This window comes from Lynx canadensis, chromosome X (genome assembly GCF_007474595.2).
Source record: "Lynx canadensis isolate LIC74 chromosome X, mLynCan4.pri.v2, whole genome shotgun sequence".
Taxonomy (NCBI): domain Eukaryota; kingdom Metazoa; phylum Chordata; class Mammalia; order Carnivora; family Felidae; genus Lynx; species Lynx canadensis.
Window position 1 is genome coordinate 20,462,173 of NC_044321.2, and position 19,825 is coordinate 20,481,997.

At 40.6% G+C, this 19,825-nt stretch overlaps 1 protein-coding gene across 1 annotated transcript in view; it reads left to right on the forward strand.

The window, feature by feature from the left end:
* Nucleotides 1–19,825, forward strand: part of POLA1 (DNA polymerase alpha 1, catalytic subunit) — a 303,264-nt gene that overhangs the window by 132,588 nt on the left and 150,851 nt on the right. The window contains exons 32-34 of the mRNA XM_030305566.2: nucleotides 2,281–2,455; nucleotides 16,593–16,771; nucleotides 18,500–18,631. Coding sequence (XP_030161426.1) covers nucleotides 2,281–2,455; nucleotides 16,593–16,771; nucleotides 18,500–18,631 — 486 coding nt within the window. The remainder of the gene's footprint in view (nucleotides 1–2,280; nucleotides 2,456–16,592; nucleotides 16,772–18,499; nucleotides 18,632–19,825) is intronic.

A 19,825-nucleotide genomic window follows, 5' to 3' on the forward strand; every position in this document is an offset into this window, starting at 1 on the left:
TCAGTGTGAAAACTGGTCTTTTGTGTGGTTATTTAAAATAAAAACTTTCTTGAGGATATGCTTAGAAATTTTCAACTGCTTTTTTAAAAACTTGCCTTACTCTGAGAATATCTTCTAATATATTGGAAAGTAACTCACGTGCCTTCAAAAAAAATTTGCCTCTACAATTTGATTTTTATTTACCATTAAAAAGTAGTTAACATTGTTGTAATCTTAAGAACAGACTAGATTTTTTTTTTGTTCATTTATTTATTTTGAGAGAGAGAGAGAGAGAGAGAGAGCGAGAGAGCACGAGCAGGGGGAGGGGCAGAGAGACGGAGGGAGGGAGAGAATCCCAAGCAGACTCCGTGTTGTCAGCACACAGCCTGATGCAGGGCTCAGTCTCACAAACCGCAAGATCATGACCTGAGCCAAAACTAAGAGCTGGATGTTTAACCAATTGAGCCACCTAGGCGCCCGAAGGACAGACAAGTTTTTAAAAAAAAAAAAAAAAGAATTCTCTAAATTAATCAAGTTTCAGGTGTGTGTTAACAAAGTCAGTCTCAATACAGGTGTGGTGCATAGAGACGCTGCCCAGGGATTTTTCACACCGTTTTTGTCCTTAACTGTCATCTTACCCTCCTCTCATGATTCAGACTTCTCAAAGGGCAACAATTAAAGTTGATGAATTCTGCCTAATTTGTTTTTACCATGTTGTGAACTCCTGAAAAATAACTAAATGGCAAGTTTTTCAATCCAGGGTTTGCTTTCTTTCTAGGTGTTTCATTATATCCCAGACCAGGTAGGACCTAGTTGATAAATATCTCCGTTTGTTTCCCTCAGGAGCCTTGCCAGATAAAGAGGCCTCTGCCTCCAGTCTGGTGAAGACAGTGGCGTGCAAGTAGCCTCTTCTTGGGTTGGGTTCTGAGAAGGGGCTGAGTGTAGCAGGAATGAAAGAATAGGGTTCATGTTATCTATTTGGCAGAGCAGCTGAGCATTGTGAATAGTTAAAATTGACTTGTCTGATGGGGCGCCTGGGTGGCTCAGTCTGTTCAGCGGCCAACTTCGGCTCAGGTCATGATCTCACAGTGTGTGAGTTTGAGCCCCACATCAGGCTCTTGTGCTGGCACCTCGGAGCCTGCTTCGGATTCTTTGTCTCTCTCTCTCTGCCCCTCCCCCCCCCCCCGTCTCTCTCTCGAAAATAAACAAACATTTAAAAAAATTGACTAGTCTGAATGTAAAATTCTGTTGTTGACAAGAGGAGGTATGGAGCAAATTGTTGGATGACTTGTAGAGTCACAGATGTTGGTGACCTCACCCACAGGGCTGTGGATCAATTATATAGAATTCCACGGCTTTTTATAAAGAGGAAACCTTTGAGGGGCCCCTGGGTGGCTCAGTTCCTTAAGAGTCCGACTTCAGCTCCCGGTATGATTTCACGGTTCGTGGGTCCAAGCCCCACACCGGGTTCTCTGCTGTCAGCACAGAGCCTTCCTCAGATCCTCTGTCTCCCTCTCTCTCTGCCCCTCCCAGCTCTTGCTCTCTCTGTCTCTCCCAAAAATAAATCAATAAACGTTTTTTGTTTTTTGTAAAAAGAGCCTTTGAAAAGATACTCTCTGACCCATCTTTCTTTCCTCAAGGAGAGCCATGTAAACAGTACGAAATGGCATGCCCTTCATTCCACCGGCCAGATACTTTGCTTCTAGAGCATTGCCATTCCACCAAGATAGCTCATTAATTTTATTCCTATTATATCTTCTATATGAGTCACTACTCTGTGGGTTTCATACTCCTTTCTTGACCGCTTGCTCATTTGTTTCTCGATACATATAGCTCCTCAAAGAAAATACTACCCCTAGGGGAGGCCTTTAAGATGAGATTATGACTAGAATCCTTGCATGAAGGGATTGAATTCACATGGTAAAAGGACCACACATGCCTTTTCTCATTACTCCTAAAAGGCCTTTCTGGTTAGATTGATAGTTAGCAAGTCTTCTCAGTGTGCTTCTGTGATATGGCAGGTGGAATTATTTAATCTAGTCATGCCATCTTGTTGGTTTCATGTTTCAACAAAAAATAGAACACAACACATGCTGGATTTACATTCTTGGACAGTGGGTGACATGTTTTCCTTGATCTTCCTACTCTTAGATACATATGAAATGTTCACCAATAGGTCAAAAGGACTTCTTGGTGTTTGTAATTGAATACATAAAATTTGAATTGTTCTCCCTCTTTGTGGCCAGGCAAGTATGTGTGATTGAATTTCTTAACAGCTACCTGTGCCGTGTCCTTTTGTAGGATGGGTCAAACCTCAGTGCGAGTCAGAGGGCCTATGCACCCGAGCAGCTACAGAAACAGGACAATTTAACCATTGACACCCAGTACTACCTGGCTCAGCAGATCCACCCGGTCGTGGCTCGGATCTGTGAGCCAATAGACGGAATCGATGCTGTCCTCATTGCAACGTGGTTAGGTAAGTGTCCCCAGCTCACATAGCCTCTTACCCGGCTGCTTATACCAGCAGCCACGGTCCTCCCTCAACTGTTGCAAGCCTTGTTTATCGGCACGGTATGTGTCGAGCGCTTCTTTGTTTATAGTTGGGTATTTATTTTTGTGGTTGGTTGATTACTCTCTGTCTCCCTTCATAGGCTGGGGAGCCCACATATTTGCTCCCTCTGTAGCCACATGCCTGCTCCACAGTAGGCACTCAGTCAGTAAATGTCGAGGGAAGAGAGGGAAGGCAGGAGAAGAGAGGAGGAGAAGATTGTAGGCATAGTTCCAGTGTCTGAGCTTACGTTGTCGTTGCTTTAATCGGTGAACTTCTATTAATAAGGAGATTGATGGTATCATGATGGGTGGTTTATCTTGTCTGTATCTCTAAATGTATTTTTGTATAAAGTGAGAGTACAAAGCCTTTTTTTAAAGAGTAAGAGTAAAAAGTTTAATTTTTAGTATACAATTCCCTGTGAGTATCCTACTCTAACTTTATTTTAAATTCTTTGAAAACCAGACTTGCTGTTACCTTCTAGGAATGAGCTGATTCCTAATTTGTCATCATCCCAGGAGGTATTGGTCAACCCCAAAACTTCTGTGTTTTGACTTTTTCCTGTGTCACCAGACTGTCATCTCTTGCTTACAGATGCATTTCGTTACTTGCTCTGACTTCATTTCTAGATGGCCAGCATGGAAAGGGTTACAGTGCTTTAAGATGTCTACTCTCTTTCCCATTGTCCGCAAAGATGAGTATTTTTAGAATACTGCCTAATAAAGTCCTTAGATGACGCCTCGCAGTCTGTAAATGAAGTCCAGGTGCCACTGACATCTCACAGTCTTTAACTCTGGCAGTTGTAGACTCTAACTTTGGAGCTCCAACCTGTATTTTTAGCCTTATTTCTTAATCGGTATACTTAGGGTCCCCTTAATGTGGCATTGCTCATTGTGTCCCTGCTTCATGGAAAATTCTCCCCCTCTTCTCATTGAAATGTCTGACTTAAGACATGGGTGTTGACATCATCATAGGGACTTGGGTGTCCATGCTGGTTCTGTGTTTCACAAGCTCTGTGGCTTTCACAAGCCTCCAAACCTTGTTCAAAGCCTTGGTTTCTGGAATCGTAAGGCGGAGTTGCTCTGAGGGGGCAATAGGCTGATGCACAGGTGAACCTCTGCCCGGGCCTGGAGCAGAGAGGGTGCTGTTAGCAGCCACGCCCTGCGCTCCTGCCCGGCCTCTGCGTAAATGTGTCCACGGCCTCTCCAGTCCCAAAGGTTTATACGTAGTTAGTGCTCACTCTGCATGTGTGGACCCGGATGTGTGCCATCCTGCCCCTGGTGAGCATTTTCCTCAGCTTCTGCCTGCTAGCCCTGACTCCACTCTTCTGCCAGTGTCTGCTCTGGAAGTGGAAACTTATTTTTGACCTTTGCCTAAGCAGAACATAATTAGGATGATAAAATCTGCTACCCAAATCGTCGTATAATGTGTTCTCAGAGTTGAATTGTATTTGATGATGTTTATAAATCCTCAGCTGGGAGGAGGGGCATCGAAGCGCACAGTAGTTGTTAGCTTCCTTCTTTCTCATCTCCGCATTGGGTGCTGCTCTGTCGGATACCGTACTAAGTACTTTGTATATGTTATCTCATTTAATCTTTGCAAGAACCTCATGAGGGTGTGTTGTATTCGCTCCATTTTACAGAGAAGGAATCAGAGGCTCAGAGAGGTAACTAACTCGGTCTTGTCACATAGCTAGTAAGGGGACTGGCTGCATTTGGATGGGACGCAGCTCTCTGTGAACTCCAAAGCTCTTCACCGCTGCACCACCCTCTCCTACCTGTTCTTAGCTCTGAGAGGCGATGACACAGCTCTTCAGGCAGGAGTGGAGTGGTGTGGATGTGAAGGCACAGGAATTTCATCTTCTTGCGCCCTCCTCTCCCTGTTGCACCCACCAGTGGACATTCGCAGTAAAAACCCCCCAAGAAGAACCATTTTTTTGAAAGAGTAGGGCTCCCAGTTTTTCCATTAGTACCACCTCACCAAGAACCTATTCTAGAGGCTAATTGCTATCCTTTCCTTCCCTGGTGTGAAATTTCCCAGTGGCCCGGCACTGAGCAGGAGTAGATGGATGAAGTGCCCCCCTGCCCTGGCCCCGAGTGACACATAGTCAGCACCGAGCCTCGAGGGAAGGGTGGTGGAGCCTGCCTGGTGGGTAACCCGATACCCGCTCGTGCATCTCAGTACTGGTCCCAGAGGGACCCAGAAGGATTTTGTCGGTTCTGGGGTCATATTTAAGGTAGTTCTAAGTTAAACAGTGGACACATTTTGACTTGCTTAAAGACAGACTTGATCCTAATTGCCACTGCCCTTTGGTCACAGGCTCTGCCTTATGAATCCAGTTTTCGCAAATCATTTTCCAAGCCGGTAGCCCCGTGGGTCCTGTCTGCAGAGGGTTCATGTTATTACTGACCAGGCTCACTGTGCGCCCGGAGCCCTCTGTACTTGGGCACAGCTCCACCCAGCCTCCACCTCTCCTAGCCCATCACCTGCCACCTCTTGGTGCCAGGTAGCCACTCAGAGCTACTGGGAAGATGTGTGTCTTTGGTTCCCAAGGAGCTGCTGCGACTCCCCCTTTTTATCTTCCAGTGTTTATCTTGAGCCGCTTGGCAGTGGGTCTTCGGCCGAGGGCCTGTGAAGTTGTCTCCATTGTGCTGTCCCCTCGTCCTGTGCTCGTCCTCTGCTCCCACGGCAGCTCCTGTTGTTACCGGCGCTGTCCGCATCTCTGCCTGTATTAGTGAGAAACCCCCAGTCCTTTCTCTCTCCCTCTTTGCCCATAGGAGGTCCACGTGCATGAAGTGCAGGCCTGCAAATGTCATGGACCATGAAGGTCTGTAGAAAACGTGGAAGCTCCCCAGGCGGCTCTGTGCCCGCCTTTGCTCCCTGCCCTCTGCAGGAGCCATGTTCTGATCTGCATCCTTTATCCCTCCCCCGCCCCCCCAGAGAAAAATCAGGATGGCTGTTTTTCACTAGGGGATTAGAGGCCCCTGTTACCAGTTCTCCCTTAGCCTGTGGTTTTAGGGCGGAGGAGAGTGGAGGAGGTGGGGAGGTGGGGGGAAAGTAAGAGGAGTGTAAGGGGGTGCATGGTTTCTAAGAGGTGCAAGCTGTAGGCATAAAATTACTGTAATTTGTTTTTAAAATTCTAAATCTGTTTTCTTTATATGAAAAAAAACTACAGTTCGTGAACTGACAATGTTAAATAAGTTGAAGTGTACAAATGTATACATAAAATACAGGCTCTCCAACTGCCTAATCACAGACATAAAATAACTCTCTTGCTTTTAATGTAGTTTTTATCTTTGATTAATGAAATGTATTACAGTGTTGAAACTTCAGTGAAGTTTGATACTTTGTCCTTTTAGTTAGTACAAAGAAATCAGGAATAATGGCATAATTTCATTTATGAAAATTATTAAGTTCATGATTTTTTATTTTTAAGACTCTTTTGTGGAGAGCAAGTATATTTTTCCACCACCTTTTTCTTTTTCTATTGCTTTTATACTGCTTTCCTTGAAATGAAAGGCAAGCATCAAGTGTTGGTTTTATCCTGTGGCTTCACTTTGGAAATTCTCCGACTATTTCTCCCTGTCAAGATACCTCCTGAGGTCTGTCTGCTGGCATGTTGCATGGCCAGGTGTTCTGTATAGGAAGGCCATTTTAGTGCAAAGGAGAGAGGATAGTCTATTAGATGAGTGAATGAATAAGTGTGTTGAATTGAAAGAGAATAATTTGTTCTCTCTAATAACTAATGGTCCTCATTATCCCACAGTAAAATATGTATCATTTTTCTGAAACCCATGCAAGATTATTGCTATTGGGCTTAAAGAAAGCGAAATTTTACTCTTTTCCATCTGTGAACAGAAAAAAATATAGTCTTACTCTTCTTACACAATAGCCCTATGGGAAACATGGCCACAAAAACTTAGAACTCTTAGCTTTTGTTCTCCAGACCATAGGTTTTTTTTCTCTTGTTCTAATGAAATCCCTCCATAGTCTGTAGAGGAAATATTCACAGTATGCTACAACATCCACATAGTCTTCTGTACCTAAGAAAACAGGCCAGTGATAAGAGTAGTCTAAAGCTCATCCTTGAATTTCATCTTTTAATAAATTTATATTTCATGCATAAAAGTACTTAGAATTATGTAATATCTTTCCTCTAATGAGCAATAATTTGTATAATAACCGTCAAGTACATTTCTTCATGGCCATTGATCAAATTGCAGGCATGTGCCTGTCTGGGCAGTTTTGTCATTTGTCCTGAGAAACTATAGATATTTGAAGAATGAGAATTTAGAATTTAATCTCTGAAAGTAGTGTTTAAAACAAGACAACATGGTTAACCCAGTATGTTCCTGGATTCACTTGGAAAGTAAAAATTCCCTTTTAAAAAAATGACCCCATATCCCACACAGGTTACAGAAGGTAGTTTTTGTCAATAGATAGGGTCCAGTAACACCCAAGAAATGAGTGCAACAGCAGGCCAGGCAATGTCAGGGGTGCCTTTGACAGGCCTACAAAAGATGGGGGTGGGCTGGATAAAGTATAGGCGGTTGCGAGTAGAATGATGTCACCAGCAGGTGCCTCGGGTATCACTTTGTTGATCCAAGACTCTTGCCTTTTTTCACGATCAAGCTCTTAGAAGAACATACATATGTGACCATCATTTGCAAATCTTAAATATTTCCTATAACGTAATTAATAAAATTTAAAAAGTAAGATCGCACCAAAGGCAAAGTAGGTTATTATCTTGTCTGCTGATAAGAACCACCTCTTCTGGGATGGAGCGCCATTCCACCGTATCACCAGTGGGTCATGCTCCCAGCCTACCTGTGCATTCATTGGATACTTGAATGTTGAAGCCTGCTGGGCTCAGCGTCATAATGGGCACTGTGAGGGATACGAGGATGACTAGGCCATGGCTCCTTTACTCACATTATAGCCTGGGCCATTTTGTCCATTTCACCATGGTAGGGAAGACTAGTGGACAGCACAGTGCATGTCCCAAGACAGGTAAAATAAAGGATTATAGGCATTCAGGGGAAGCACAGACCACTTGTAGCTTGGGCCACTAGAGAAGAGTTGATGAAGGTCTTGGCATTTGGCATTATGGGCTATGCTTTGGAGAGGCCAGTGTGGACTCGAGATTGGTTGCCTGTTCCCACCTCTCATTAGTTCTTCCAGCCCATTGCTGAATGGCAGTGGCCCCGACCTGCACGGCAGTGACCCGTGCCATCTCAGCCACTCCACATGGCACATGAGGGCCCGCAGTGACACTGCTCACCTAAGTCAAACAAAGATCCCTGGGAACTTGGAGCCAAACTCTGAAGCATGTTTAGAATATTTGCTGGGACTGGTATTCTGGCTTTGTAATACTTGGAGTGTCCAGAGGAAGATGGGACTTTCTCTAATTTAGAAGTTAGGTCAATTTAAAAAAACTTTTTAACTTTATTGAAGAGTAATTGACAAATATAATTAAATGTATTCAAAGTGTACGAAGTGATGATTTTATATACATAGACATTGTAGAATGATTACCAAGATCAAGAGAATTAACACATCCATCACCTCATGTAGTTTCCGTAGTTAACTTTTTTCGATGTGGTGAGAACACTTAAGATACATTCTCAGCAGCTTTCACGTATATAGTGCAGTATTATTAACTATAGCTCAAGTTTTTTAAAAAGATGCATCATTTAAAAATTGTTTTAGTGTTTATTTATTTTTTGAGAGAGAACTTGTGAGCAGGGTAGGGGCAGAGAGAGAGGGAGACACGAATCCGAAGCGGGCTCTGAGCTGTCAACACAGAGCCCAACGCGGGGCTCGAACCCACGAACCATGAGATCATGACCTGAGCTGAAGTTGGACACTTAACCGACTGAGCCACCCAGGTGCCCCAAAAAGATGCATCATTTTAAAATGATACTTACCAATACTGTATAGCCTACAGAAAAATGACTAAGACATGATAAATGAAAACAGCTGAACATAGCATTAAACTTTATTAAAACTATATTAAATCTACATACATGAATAAGAGGAAAGGGTAAAGGTGGTAAATTATAGTTTCCTTATTGAAAAAGTAATATTAAAAATAAGACAGTTTTTACAAAACCAGAAGGAAAAAATGGTTAAACAATTACTAATTTCTAAAAGGTTTGCCTAGGGACCTCCGGCCTGGCTGTCCTACACCCCACCCCCCAAAATATTTACCAACATAGCTGGGGAGGAGAGGTCTTTGTTGTAGGAGCAGCAATCCTTGGTCTGTTATTTTGTGCTATTGTATTTTGCAAATATTTTTTCAGCATACACTTACCATCTTGTCTCAGGTTTAAATATAAGAAAGAAAATAGAAACACTTCTAGAGGTACACATCTCATTAAGTTAAAATTCACATTTAGAGCTATCATCGAGGGCATTAAAACAGTTGAGTGAGGTCATGAGGGTGCTGCACATCAGGATTTTTTTTCCACTTAAAATTTTGGGGATTATCTTTGCAGGACATTAAAAATCTTGCGGGTTTATTTGACCCAAAGGTTTGGATATTATTTTTTACAAAATACTCATAAGTTTTCCATTTGTCTTATTGTTGCCGTGAAAGGCAGTTTCAGGTCTGCCACTTGAAGTTGTTGATCTTGAAACTGGATCTTTAGAATTCTTAAAATGTTTTATTATGGAAAATTCTAAACGTGTTCAGTAGTAGAGAAAATGGCCTAAGAATCCGCCAGGTGCTCGTGACCCAGCTTTAGCACTCTGCAACTGTGGACAATCTTGCTCCTCTTTTCCACCTACTCCGATTATTTTGAAGTGAATTCTAGACACCATATAATTTTACCTGTAAATATTACATTTTACATTTCTACAAGATAAGGATTCCCCCTTTTCAGCATAACAACAATATTATCACTAGTAAAAAAAGAGAAAAAAGCTCACAGTTGCTTCATTCCATCAAACATCCAATAAGTGTTTGTATTCCCTAGTTGTATTAAGGATACACTTCTTTTAAAAAGTTCCATGTTTGAGAGGCGCCTGGGTGGCTCGGTTGAGTGTCTGACTCTTGATTTTGGCTCAGGTCATGATCTCACTGTTCGTGGGACTGAGCCCTGCATTGGGCTCTTCTAACGGTGCAGAGCCTGCTTGATATATTCTCTCTCTCTCTCTCTCTCTCTCTCTCTCTCTCCCCCTCTCCCTCTTTCCCTCTCTCTCCCCCTCTCCCCCCCCCCCTCTCCTCCCCTCTCCCCCCTCTCTCCCCCTCTCTCCCCCTCTTTCCCCCTCTCTCCCCCTCTCTCCCCCTCTCTCCCCCTCTCTCCTTCCCTCTCCCTCTCTCCCTCTCTCCCTCTCTCCCTCTCTCTCCTTCCCCCTCCCTCTCTCTCCCTCTTTCCCTCCCTCTCCCTCCCTCTCTCCCTCCCTCTCCCTCCTTCCCTCCCTCTCTCTCTCTGTCCCCATCCCTCTCTCCTCTCCCCCCCTTTCTCTCCCTCCCTCCCTCTCTCTCCTGCTGCCCCTCTCCCCAACTCATGTGCTCATTCTCTCTCTCTTTCAAAAATAAATAAACTTTAAAAAAGATAAAAACCTTCTTGTTTGAATTGGAATGTAATAGTCCATATGGCAGTTAATCTCTTTTTTCTTTTTCTTCTTTTTTTTTTGCAACCATCCAATTTACTTGTTAAGAAACGTGGGGTTTTTGTCCTATAGAATTTCTCTTATTCTGGAGTTTGCCGAATGCATCCTACTGGTATCTTTTAACATGTTCCTCTCTCTCCTGTATTTCCTGTAAAGTGGTAGTTAGAGCTAAAGACTTGATCATATTTCAGTTCAATTTCTTTCAGTTTTTGCTAATACTGCTTCCTAGGTGATGGTGTGTGCATCTATGAGATTAGAACCCAACATAGGCATATCATAAATATTTAGTACTCATTCTCTCACCCTTTTCGACCTGAATTTTCTTTTTTTTTTTTTTTTAACGTTTATTTATTTTGGGGACAGAGAGAGACAGAGCATGAATGGGGGAGGGGCAGAGAGAGAGGGAGACACAGAATCAGAAGCAGGCTCCAGGCTCTGAGCCATCAGCCGAGAGCCTGACACGAGGCTCGAACCCACGGACCGCGAGATTGTGACCTGAGCTGAAGTCGGACGCTTAACCGACTGAGCCACCCAGGCGCCCCCTGAATTTTCTAATAGTATAACATATATTCAGAAAAGCACACAAAACCTAACTGAACAGCATAGTCAGCCCTGAGCTCAAGAAACATATATTATTACATATATTATTACATCCTCAGAAGAAGCCCCCTCATGGCACCTCCTAGAAACTGTCTTCTACTCTCTCCAGGAAATTCTTATCCTGATTTCTGACATCGTAGATGAGTTTTTCTCGTTTTTTGGATTTGACAGAAATTGTGTCTTTGCTCTTTGTATCTGGCTACTTTCAATATTACGTTTGTTAGCTTCGTCCGTATGGTTGTACTTCGTTCCTGTGTAGTATTGCACTGTATGCACTGTATGAATATACCACACTCGTTTCAGTGCATTTGAGGGTTGTTTCCACAACTGGGCCATTATGAATAGTGCTGTATTGAGCATTCTTGCACATGTCTTCTCTTGAACACTTGCATGTGTTTCTGTTGGGTATATACTTAGGAGAATTGCTAGGTCATGGGAGGCCTCATATATGTTCAGCTTTATTTTTTTTTTTTTTTTTTTTTTAAATTTTTTTTTTTTTTTTAACGTTTATTTATTTTTGAGACAGAGACAGAGCATGAACGGGGGAGGGGCAGAGAGAGAGGGAGACACAGAATCAGAAACAGGCTCCAGGCTCTGAGCCATCAGCCCAGAGCCCGACGCGGGGCTCGAACTCACGGACCGCGAGATCGTGACCTGAGCTGAAGTCGGACGCTTAACCGACTGCGCCACCCAGGCGCCCCTATGTTCAGCTTTAGTAGGTACTACTAACTTTCCAAAGTGGTTCAACTAATGTACACTCCCTGCTCTCGGTGTATAAGTGCCCCACATTCTTACCAATACTTGGTGTTGTGTGTTTTCTCCATTTAATGTGGTGGTATAACATCGTGATCTTAATTTGCTTTTCTTTGATGACAAATGAAATTGAGCACCTGTTCACATGCTTATTGTCCATTGGACTATCTCCTTTTTGTCGGGTTCCTGGTGAGGTGTTTGTATACTTTTCTGTTGGGTTGTCTTTTTCTTACTGATTTGCAGGCATTATATGTTCTAAATATGAGTCCTTTGGAAATATACGTCACAAACCTCTCCTGTTTGGCATATGGTTTCTTTCAAGTATAACGTACATACAGTGAGATGCTGCTGTCTTAAGAGTCTCATATATTCTGTTGATCAAGACACAGAACTTTTCCATCACCCAGAACGTTGCCTTGTTTTCCTTCCCAGTCATCATCCCTCCTCACAAAAGAAACCAATCACCTGATTTGTCTTACCCTTGGCTAGTTTTACCTGTTTCAGAATTTTATATAAATGATCTTCTATAATGTATACTTACTATGTTCAGCAGCTTTCACTTAGCAGAGTAGTTTGGAGATTTACCTATCTTGTGTATAGCATCATGCATTCTTGTTTCATTGCTGAGTAGTATTCCGTGTTAGATTACACAAGTTTATTTTTTCATTCTCCTGTCAGTGGACATCTTGATTGTTTCCAGTTTCTGGTTATTTTGAATAAAGCTGCTGTGAAATTTCTTGTATAAGGCTTTTTATGGATGTAGCATTTACCTTTTAAAAATTCATTTATTTTTTCATTACTCATACTAAATACTCAGTTTGTGTATTATTCTCTAAGAAGTCCAGATACATGAACGCTTGGATTTGTGCAAAACATAAATGATGTATTTCCTAAAAGGGATTTTTAGGAAACAGTTTTACAGCAGAATTCTATTATTAGCAACTTCAGTAATTATTACCAACACCTGCTTAGGTATATCAGTTTCTCACTTTACCCATTTGGAGTTTTATTCATAAGGATTTTTTTCTTCTTCCTCGCTTGCATGGACACACATAATTGGCTTTACCGTAGTTATTTGCATTTGTGCTAATAGAGACCTTGTCTTTTGGAAGAAGAAAATTACTTGGGCCAATGCTTCAGCCTCTCAACTAAATGCCTTGACTTCAGAAGAGTTTTAAATACTCCTTGGAAATGGGGGCAGGTGAACATTCTTAAAAGCAGGTATAGCTTAAGATGTTTAGAAAGTATAGTGGTAGGAAAATTAATTTTGTGCTACATGTCATGTTGGAGGTGTGTGTGCTTAAGAATATGGCGATCTTAAGTAAAAAACAGCACTGCTGAACTCATCCACCCCAGTGCCTGTGATGTTACTTTCTATAAATACTTTTTGAAACATGAGAGCTTTGATCTTGTTGCCAAAATAATGTGAGATCCTATAAATTGTCTAATTATAAATGACAGAATTTTAATTTCATTTCACTTTCCCTTTTGTCCTCCCCATCCCACCCCCCCCCCCAAGAAAAATGGTGTGACTGTATCACTGCGAGTCACGGGATTGAATAAAAGCACACATCATTTCTGCTTGTTGCAGGGAGAACCATGGCTGTTCTTCCCCCAGATAACTCATGAGACCCAAGTAGGTTATTCTTTCCTTTACTCTGAACTGGACCAGACGTTGGAACCTGTCAGAAGCTAGGCTAATAAAAGTGGAAGTTCCTTTTCTCAAATAGAGCATGAAGTTTGTTTCTTTAAGTCACTTGTTCAGTGAAAGCTCTCAGTAGAATAGAGGAGGAATTCGGAAATCAGTTTTGCATCTCTTCCTCAAAGACGAATATGATTACTTAATGTATGGCGAGCAATTTAATATTAATTACACTGTCTATATGACACCTTTGATCATAAAGGTTTTGCTTTAATGTCATTTCTAACAAAAGTGTTGCATTTTGGAGGGACCGTAATTATAAATGCAGTTCCATGTAGCAGCTCTGTTTTGCACATTTTAAAATTCAAAACCTACCTCTAGGTGGCAGCACCAGATACTTTTTTTTTCCTGTTTCACGTCAGCCTTCATGAGTTACGGTATAAGCAGTGAAACTTTTAAGTCTCCTGAAACTTTGAAATAAGTTGCTTGTTGACAATTCTGTGAGGATTTGGAGAAATTAATCCATATGTTGATTAAGTTTGGGGCTTGTTGAAGCCTAGATTTTGACCTTTAAAAGAAAGATTCCAGCAGCAGTGATCCTTATTTTTTAACATGACATGTTTTCATAATAAGATTTAATTTTGCCGTCTCTAATTTGCCTGTTGAACTTAAAGTTGTCCACTCAAGAAAATCACTTTTTTATGACATTTTTATATCCAAGTAACTTCTACAAGGATCATTATACACCTACTATGTTAAGGTAATTACCGTGCCCTCTCCTTTTACATTTTTAAAACATAGCAATGTTCTATGACCGAGAATGCTGAGATGAAGCCCCTTCTCTTGAAAAAAGTCAGCATGGGAATAAATCTGAAGTAATTAGCCATGCCACTTGGCTTTGTTATTGCCACGGGGAGATAAGGAATTGGACATTTAAAGTAGAGATTTCAGGGCGCCTTGGTGGCTCAGGCGGTTGAGCGTCCCACTCTTAGTATCGGCTCAGGTCACTAGCCCAGGTCATGGGATTGAGTCCCGCATCGGGTTCCATGCTGAGCGTGAGCCTGTTTGGGATTCTCTTTCCCTCTGCCACTGTCCCCGACTCGTGCATGCTCTCAATCTCTTTCTAAAATTAAATTAAATTAAGTTAAATTAAATGAAGCCTAGGGAGACCTTTCCCTGCTTCCTTGCTGCAGGTTGGCCGTTTCTGTGCATGTGCGAGACCAGTGTTGTTTCATTCCTTGATTTTTGGATTGTGAAAGAAGCCTGCTGTTGAGAAAACCTGTCTTTATTGTTTGTCCTTTTCCTTTCTTTTTGAATGGTATTGGTCTGAGAAATTGATACATGATGATACCATGAGAGAAAAGGTGAAGTTCCTTTCTCATATTTGTTGATGAAGCAAGAGTTTATGTGAATACATTTGGATTCACAAATAGAGTGTAAGGAATTTACAACAGTTAGCATTCAGTTCAGAGAAGAAATGGCCTCATTCCCAGGCATTGTCTTTCATTTTCTCGCTCCTCCTTGTCTTTAAATGGCAAGGTATATCTTCCCTCACTCTTCACTAATTTGCTGTTTTTCTTAGGGGTTAATTTGTAAAATAAAAAATGTATGGTGAGTCTTGGGGCCAAGTGACCTAGGTTACAGTAATTTATGTCACTAACCAAGAATACTTTTCCAAGTGTTCTTTAAATTTTTTAATGTTTATTTATTTTTGAGAGAGAGAGAGAGAGAGAGACAGACAGAATGTGAGTGGGGAAGGGGTAGAGAGAGGGAGACACGGAATCCGAAAGCAGGCTCCAGGCTCTGAACTGTCAGCACAGAGCCCGATGCGGGGCTCAAACTCACGAACCGTGAGGTCATGACCTGAGCCAAAGTCGGACACTTAACTGACTGAGACACCCACGTGCCCCTCAAGTTGTTTTTAATGTGTACTCTTTGTTTTTATTGTACAATCAGGTTAGGAAATGCTCATTTTGATGAATTCCTACACAGAACAGCTGTTAACTTGCTATGCAGCCTGAACATGTGTTCCGTATATTTTTCCAAATACATAATCTTGAGTGAATATTGTCTAGATTAAATGATGTTCATCCACTATTTTAATTTTTCATTCATACGATATTTATTGAGTGATTATCACATGATAGGCACCACTGAAAGGGGTTTGTCCTCCAATGTCTGATTTAAACTTCAAAAGTGCCTGGTCAGTGACACTTCCTCCATTTCATAGGTGAGAAAATCGAGACTCAAAGTCCCCGTCTTACTGTTCTTTGTTCAGCGCCTCTCCACTGTGTCAGTCAGCCTCAAGTGTAGATGGCACTTGAAAACTGACCAAGTAGGATTTAAGATCTTGTCATTGAGTTCTGAATACATCTGTTTGATTATCTACCTATGCAGCAGCTGTTGATAGAGTTAAAACAGTTTTCAGGTATTTTTCAGTATTTCAACTTTTTGCTCAGTGACTTTTATATTTCTTATTTACCTTTGTGCTAAAATAAAGATGATAGCTTTCCTTGAATTTCTAAAAAACCTAGAATTCTTAGGGATTGCTGAAGGGTGATTTCAAGAAAATATTTTAGGATGCAGTGTGTATTAATTATCTTTAAGTGTAAATCCAAATAGTAGATTTTGACAGATATGCTTTGACCAAAGGGAAATTAAATTGGCCTAAAAATGTTTCTTTTCTTTAAATAGTTTGTGGAAACTGGGTAGCATAAACTATACATCAATTGAGTTCTTGTATCATTTTGATTGAAACACGGAAGGTATATTTTGTTTCAAGATCGTTGGGAACGTTTTGGCCTATAGAATGTGTAGATCCATTGTTTTTGCACATATTTTAAATTTCTGAATTCAGAACACCAAAAACCCGTGTCGCGTTTTGTCTCAGATGCTGCTACTGAATTTTAACCACTGAATTAGATTGCACCCTACATGCTGTTAACTACTGAGCCAAGATGGAATCGACCACTGCATTGAAATCAGGGTTAGCACTTGTGTCTGCACTTGAAGGAGTTGTAATAGCATAGAACTTGTTTTCCTTAATGGGATTTTTATTCTCTATTTCAGTCTTAATGGTGATACTTTGATTTTAAGAGATTTTCTTAATAACAGTGCACATTTATTTGAGATTCTCACTGGAACTTTTAAGAAGATAGTAAAACCATCCTATAGAAGTAGTTGCTTCTGAACCCAAACGTCTGGGGGCATATCTGCATTGTGTTAGTGCAGTTTACTTGTTTTATTTAATGAAGTAATCTTTTGTAAAGAGAGAAGTCAGTTGTCCATGTGATGTGAGCCTTTGTCTTGAGTTCACATGGTTGCGTATGTGTGTGCAGGAACTTAAAATCATTCCTTTGTGAGTTTTCTTCTTTGGGGTCTTTTTTGTGTACAGGAATTGAAATAATTGTTCCTTTCTAAATTTGTTCCTTTTTTTTCTTTTAACCTTAATAGGACTCGACTCCACCCAGTTTAGAGTTCATCATTACCATAAAGATGAGGAGAATGATGCCCTACTTGGTGGCCCAGCACAGCTCACAGATGAGGAGAAATACAGGGACTGTGAAAGATTCAAATGTCCGTGCCCCACGTGTGGGACAGAGAATATTTACGATAGTGTCTTCGATGGTTCGGTTAGTTGTTTCTTTCTGTTTCTTCTTTTCATTTTGTTAACCAACTAGCATAGAGGGCTTTTCTCCCCACTATATATAAATATACGAAAGGCGGGGCGGGAGGGGGAATGTTGCTTTCATGTGCTTAAAGAATTTTACCATCATCTGAATTCTGCCTTCACAACCTCATTTCTGCTTGAGAACTCTTAGTAGAATGTGCTTAAATATTGTTTTTGGCTTCGCTAGAGTACTTGTTTGGCCTTGGTTTTTAAATGGAATCTCTTAAAAATTCTAAAGTATCTTAAAGTATTTTTTATTGTAATTCCTTAATCAGTAACCTGTAATTCCCCATCCCCAGCCCCAATTTATTAAGACTTAGAGCAATATTTGCCTTTATCTTAAATCAAGTTAATGGGAACTAAGTGTTTTTGGAAAATTTTTGTTTATCTTTACACATCCCACTTGCCTCCTTTTTGACAAAGGTACTCTGATTATCTTTTCTGCTGTCTTTGCATGTCAGGCATTGAAAAAGTCACAGGGAGATATTCCTCTAAAGAAGTACTGCCAAAAAATGTATCATTGACCTTGGATCAGAACTTGAAACTTAGCCAATTTACTTGATTCAACTGCAGTGTTATACATGTACTAGCCATGGCAAATGAGTAGGCAGCAGAACTGTGTAAAACCTTGAAACTGAAAGAAAATACATCCTTTATCTAAATTAAAAGTAATTATTTTAAGTTAATTTGGACAAACAGCAGATGTTTTGCATTTTTTTGAATCAAAACAAAGCAGTCTTTGGAAGCAAGTGCAAGGAAGAGGCAGACACAGATCAGCAATACTTGCTAAATCCTTGAGTTTTGCTTCATTACAGCTGTAAATAAGATAGTTAATTGCATGGAGGCTTGACGACTTGCAGATGGGCTAGCTGTGGAAGAGCCGATGTCAAGCTCTAAAATCTCTTCCACCTGGAATTGCTTAGCGTGGCGGGTAGGGTTATGTACCAGATTGGAGCAGGAAACCAAGATGTTTAAGTATCAAGAAGGAAAACACATGCTCCAGAAACCCCAACAGTTTTCCTATATATTATATTTGCTTTGTTTTTGTTTAAAACAAAACAAAACAAGACGTTTTCTGTAACTGCTAATAGTTAATTCTTTCACATTTCTTCTTCTTGCCTTCCGTTCCCCCAAATATTTGTCATTTGAGGGGGTGGTAGAGAGGGAGGATTACAGAAATTTTAGGTGTTCTAAGCTGACAATAAGTGATTGCTTTCCATTGCAGTCCTTAATTTTTAGGCTTTCATCTTAAAATTAAGTTGCCAATGTGAAAGCAAACTAATGTCATTTAGTGCACTTGCCTTCAGGTTTGGGATGAATAAGCACACATTTAAAACTGATCAATATCTCTAAGAAGAACGTTTATTTCCAATAGTGTGACCTCACTGGCATTTTCAGAGGGAAAATTATTTTATCCGTAAAGTCTATCATTTATTGAACGTACAAAAAAGAGATTTCAGGGTTTTCCCTTCAACTGTGTGCATTCCGTTATCATGGTGGCAAAAAAGCAGGAGGTTCTTGTGACTCAGGGGATCTTTGAGAGGACAGTAGTTGAGAACATAGGATTAAAAGCTCACCAATAAAATGAATTATGGATATTGTACACCAGGACACGTGTTAGCTTTTAAGCACAAAAAACCCTTCTCTGGCCTTACAGTAACCTTTTGTGTATTTGTTCTGACTTCTGTAGGGAACTGATATAGAACCCAGCTTGTATCGTTGCAGTAACATCGATTGTAAGGCTTCACCTTTGACCTTTATGGTACAGCTGAGCAACAAATTGATCATGGACATTAGACGTTGCATTAAAAAATACTATGAAGTAAGTATCCACAATGAGTTTCTTACATATGCAACTTACTTAGGTTTGGTACTTCTTTTAAAATAAAACAGTGTGATTTTGTATTACTGGTTTTTTTATGAAACTAAAATTTTGAGATGACTTTGCAGAAAAAGTACTTGATTTTCTGTGGAACATTACATTTCTGTCACTAATGAGCAGTATTAAAAAAAAATTTTTTTTTCAACGTTTATTTATTTTTGGGACAGAGAGAGACAGAGCATGAACAGGGGAGGGGCAGAGAGAGAGGGAGACACAGAATCGGAAACAGGCTCCAGGCTCTGAGCCATCAGCCCAGAGCCTGACGCGGGGCTCGAACTCCCGGACCGCGAGATCGTGACCTGGCTGAAGTCGGACGCTTAACCGACTGTGCCACCCAGGCGCCCCATGAGCAGTATTTTAAATAATGAATGTTTACTTTCAGGAAAAATGAGAATATAATCAGGAAGTGTTTTAGTTTATTGTTACCTAAGTAAGACTAAATTAAATGGCCACTCAGATCTTTGGCCAGAAGACAAAAAAATCAGTATTGCCTGTCTTTGGCAAGTAGAATCATAACATCATGTTTGGTTATTTTAATAACTGTCTCCTAGCTAAGACTTCATGTTTATGTGGTAATCTACACCATTTCATAGCTGTGTTGTCCAAGGAAATCAAAATAAACATATTTTAACTTTAAATGCAATCTGACATTTTAAAGAGAATGGCTAATTTTTATAAACATATCGTAAGAATACTAGAGGAGTGAGCTATCTGCATTAGAAAGGCTTTTTTTTTTAATTTTTGGTTTTAACATTTCATAGGAATGAGGTTTTTTGGTCATCTAAAAATTTCTGTTACGTGAAAGCTCAGTGTAACTTTATTTAAAGAAGCTACATTGGCAAGGCATTTCCAAAAAATGCTCAGATTCTATTAGGTAAGACCCATGACTTCATCAGTATCATCCTTTACTTTCTACTTGTGTTTGTTAACATATAATACAGCATTTTCTTCTTTAAAATTGAACTCATGAAATGAAAATTCATTATTAGGTCATTAGGATGAAGAGTAGAAACATAGAGTGTAAGTGTTGTAATTTTGGAGTAGAATAATTTGTATTTGTCAAAAATACCCAAGTAGGTTTGTGTGAAGGTATTTTTAAAATAATAATTATGACTACATTTTGGGAAATCTGAA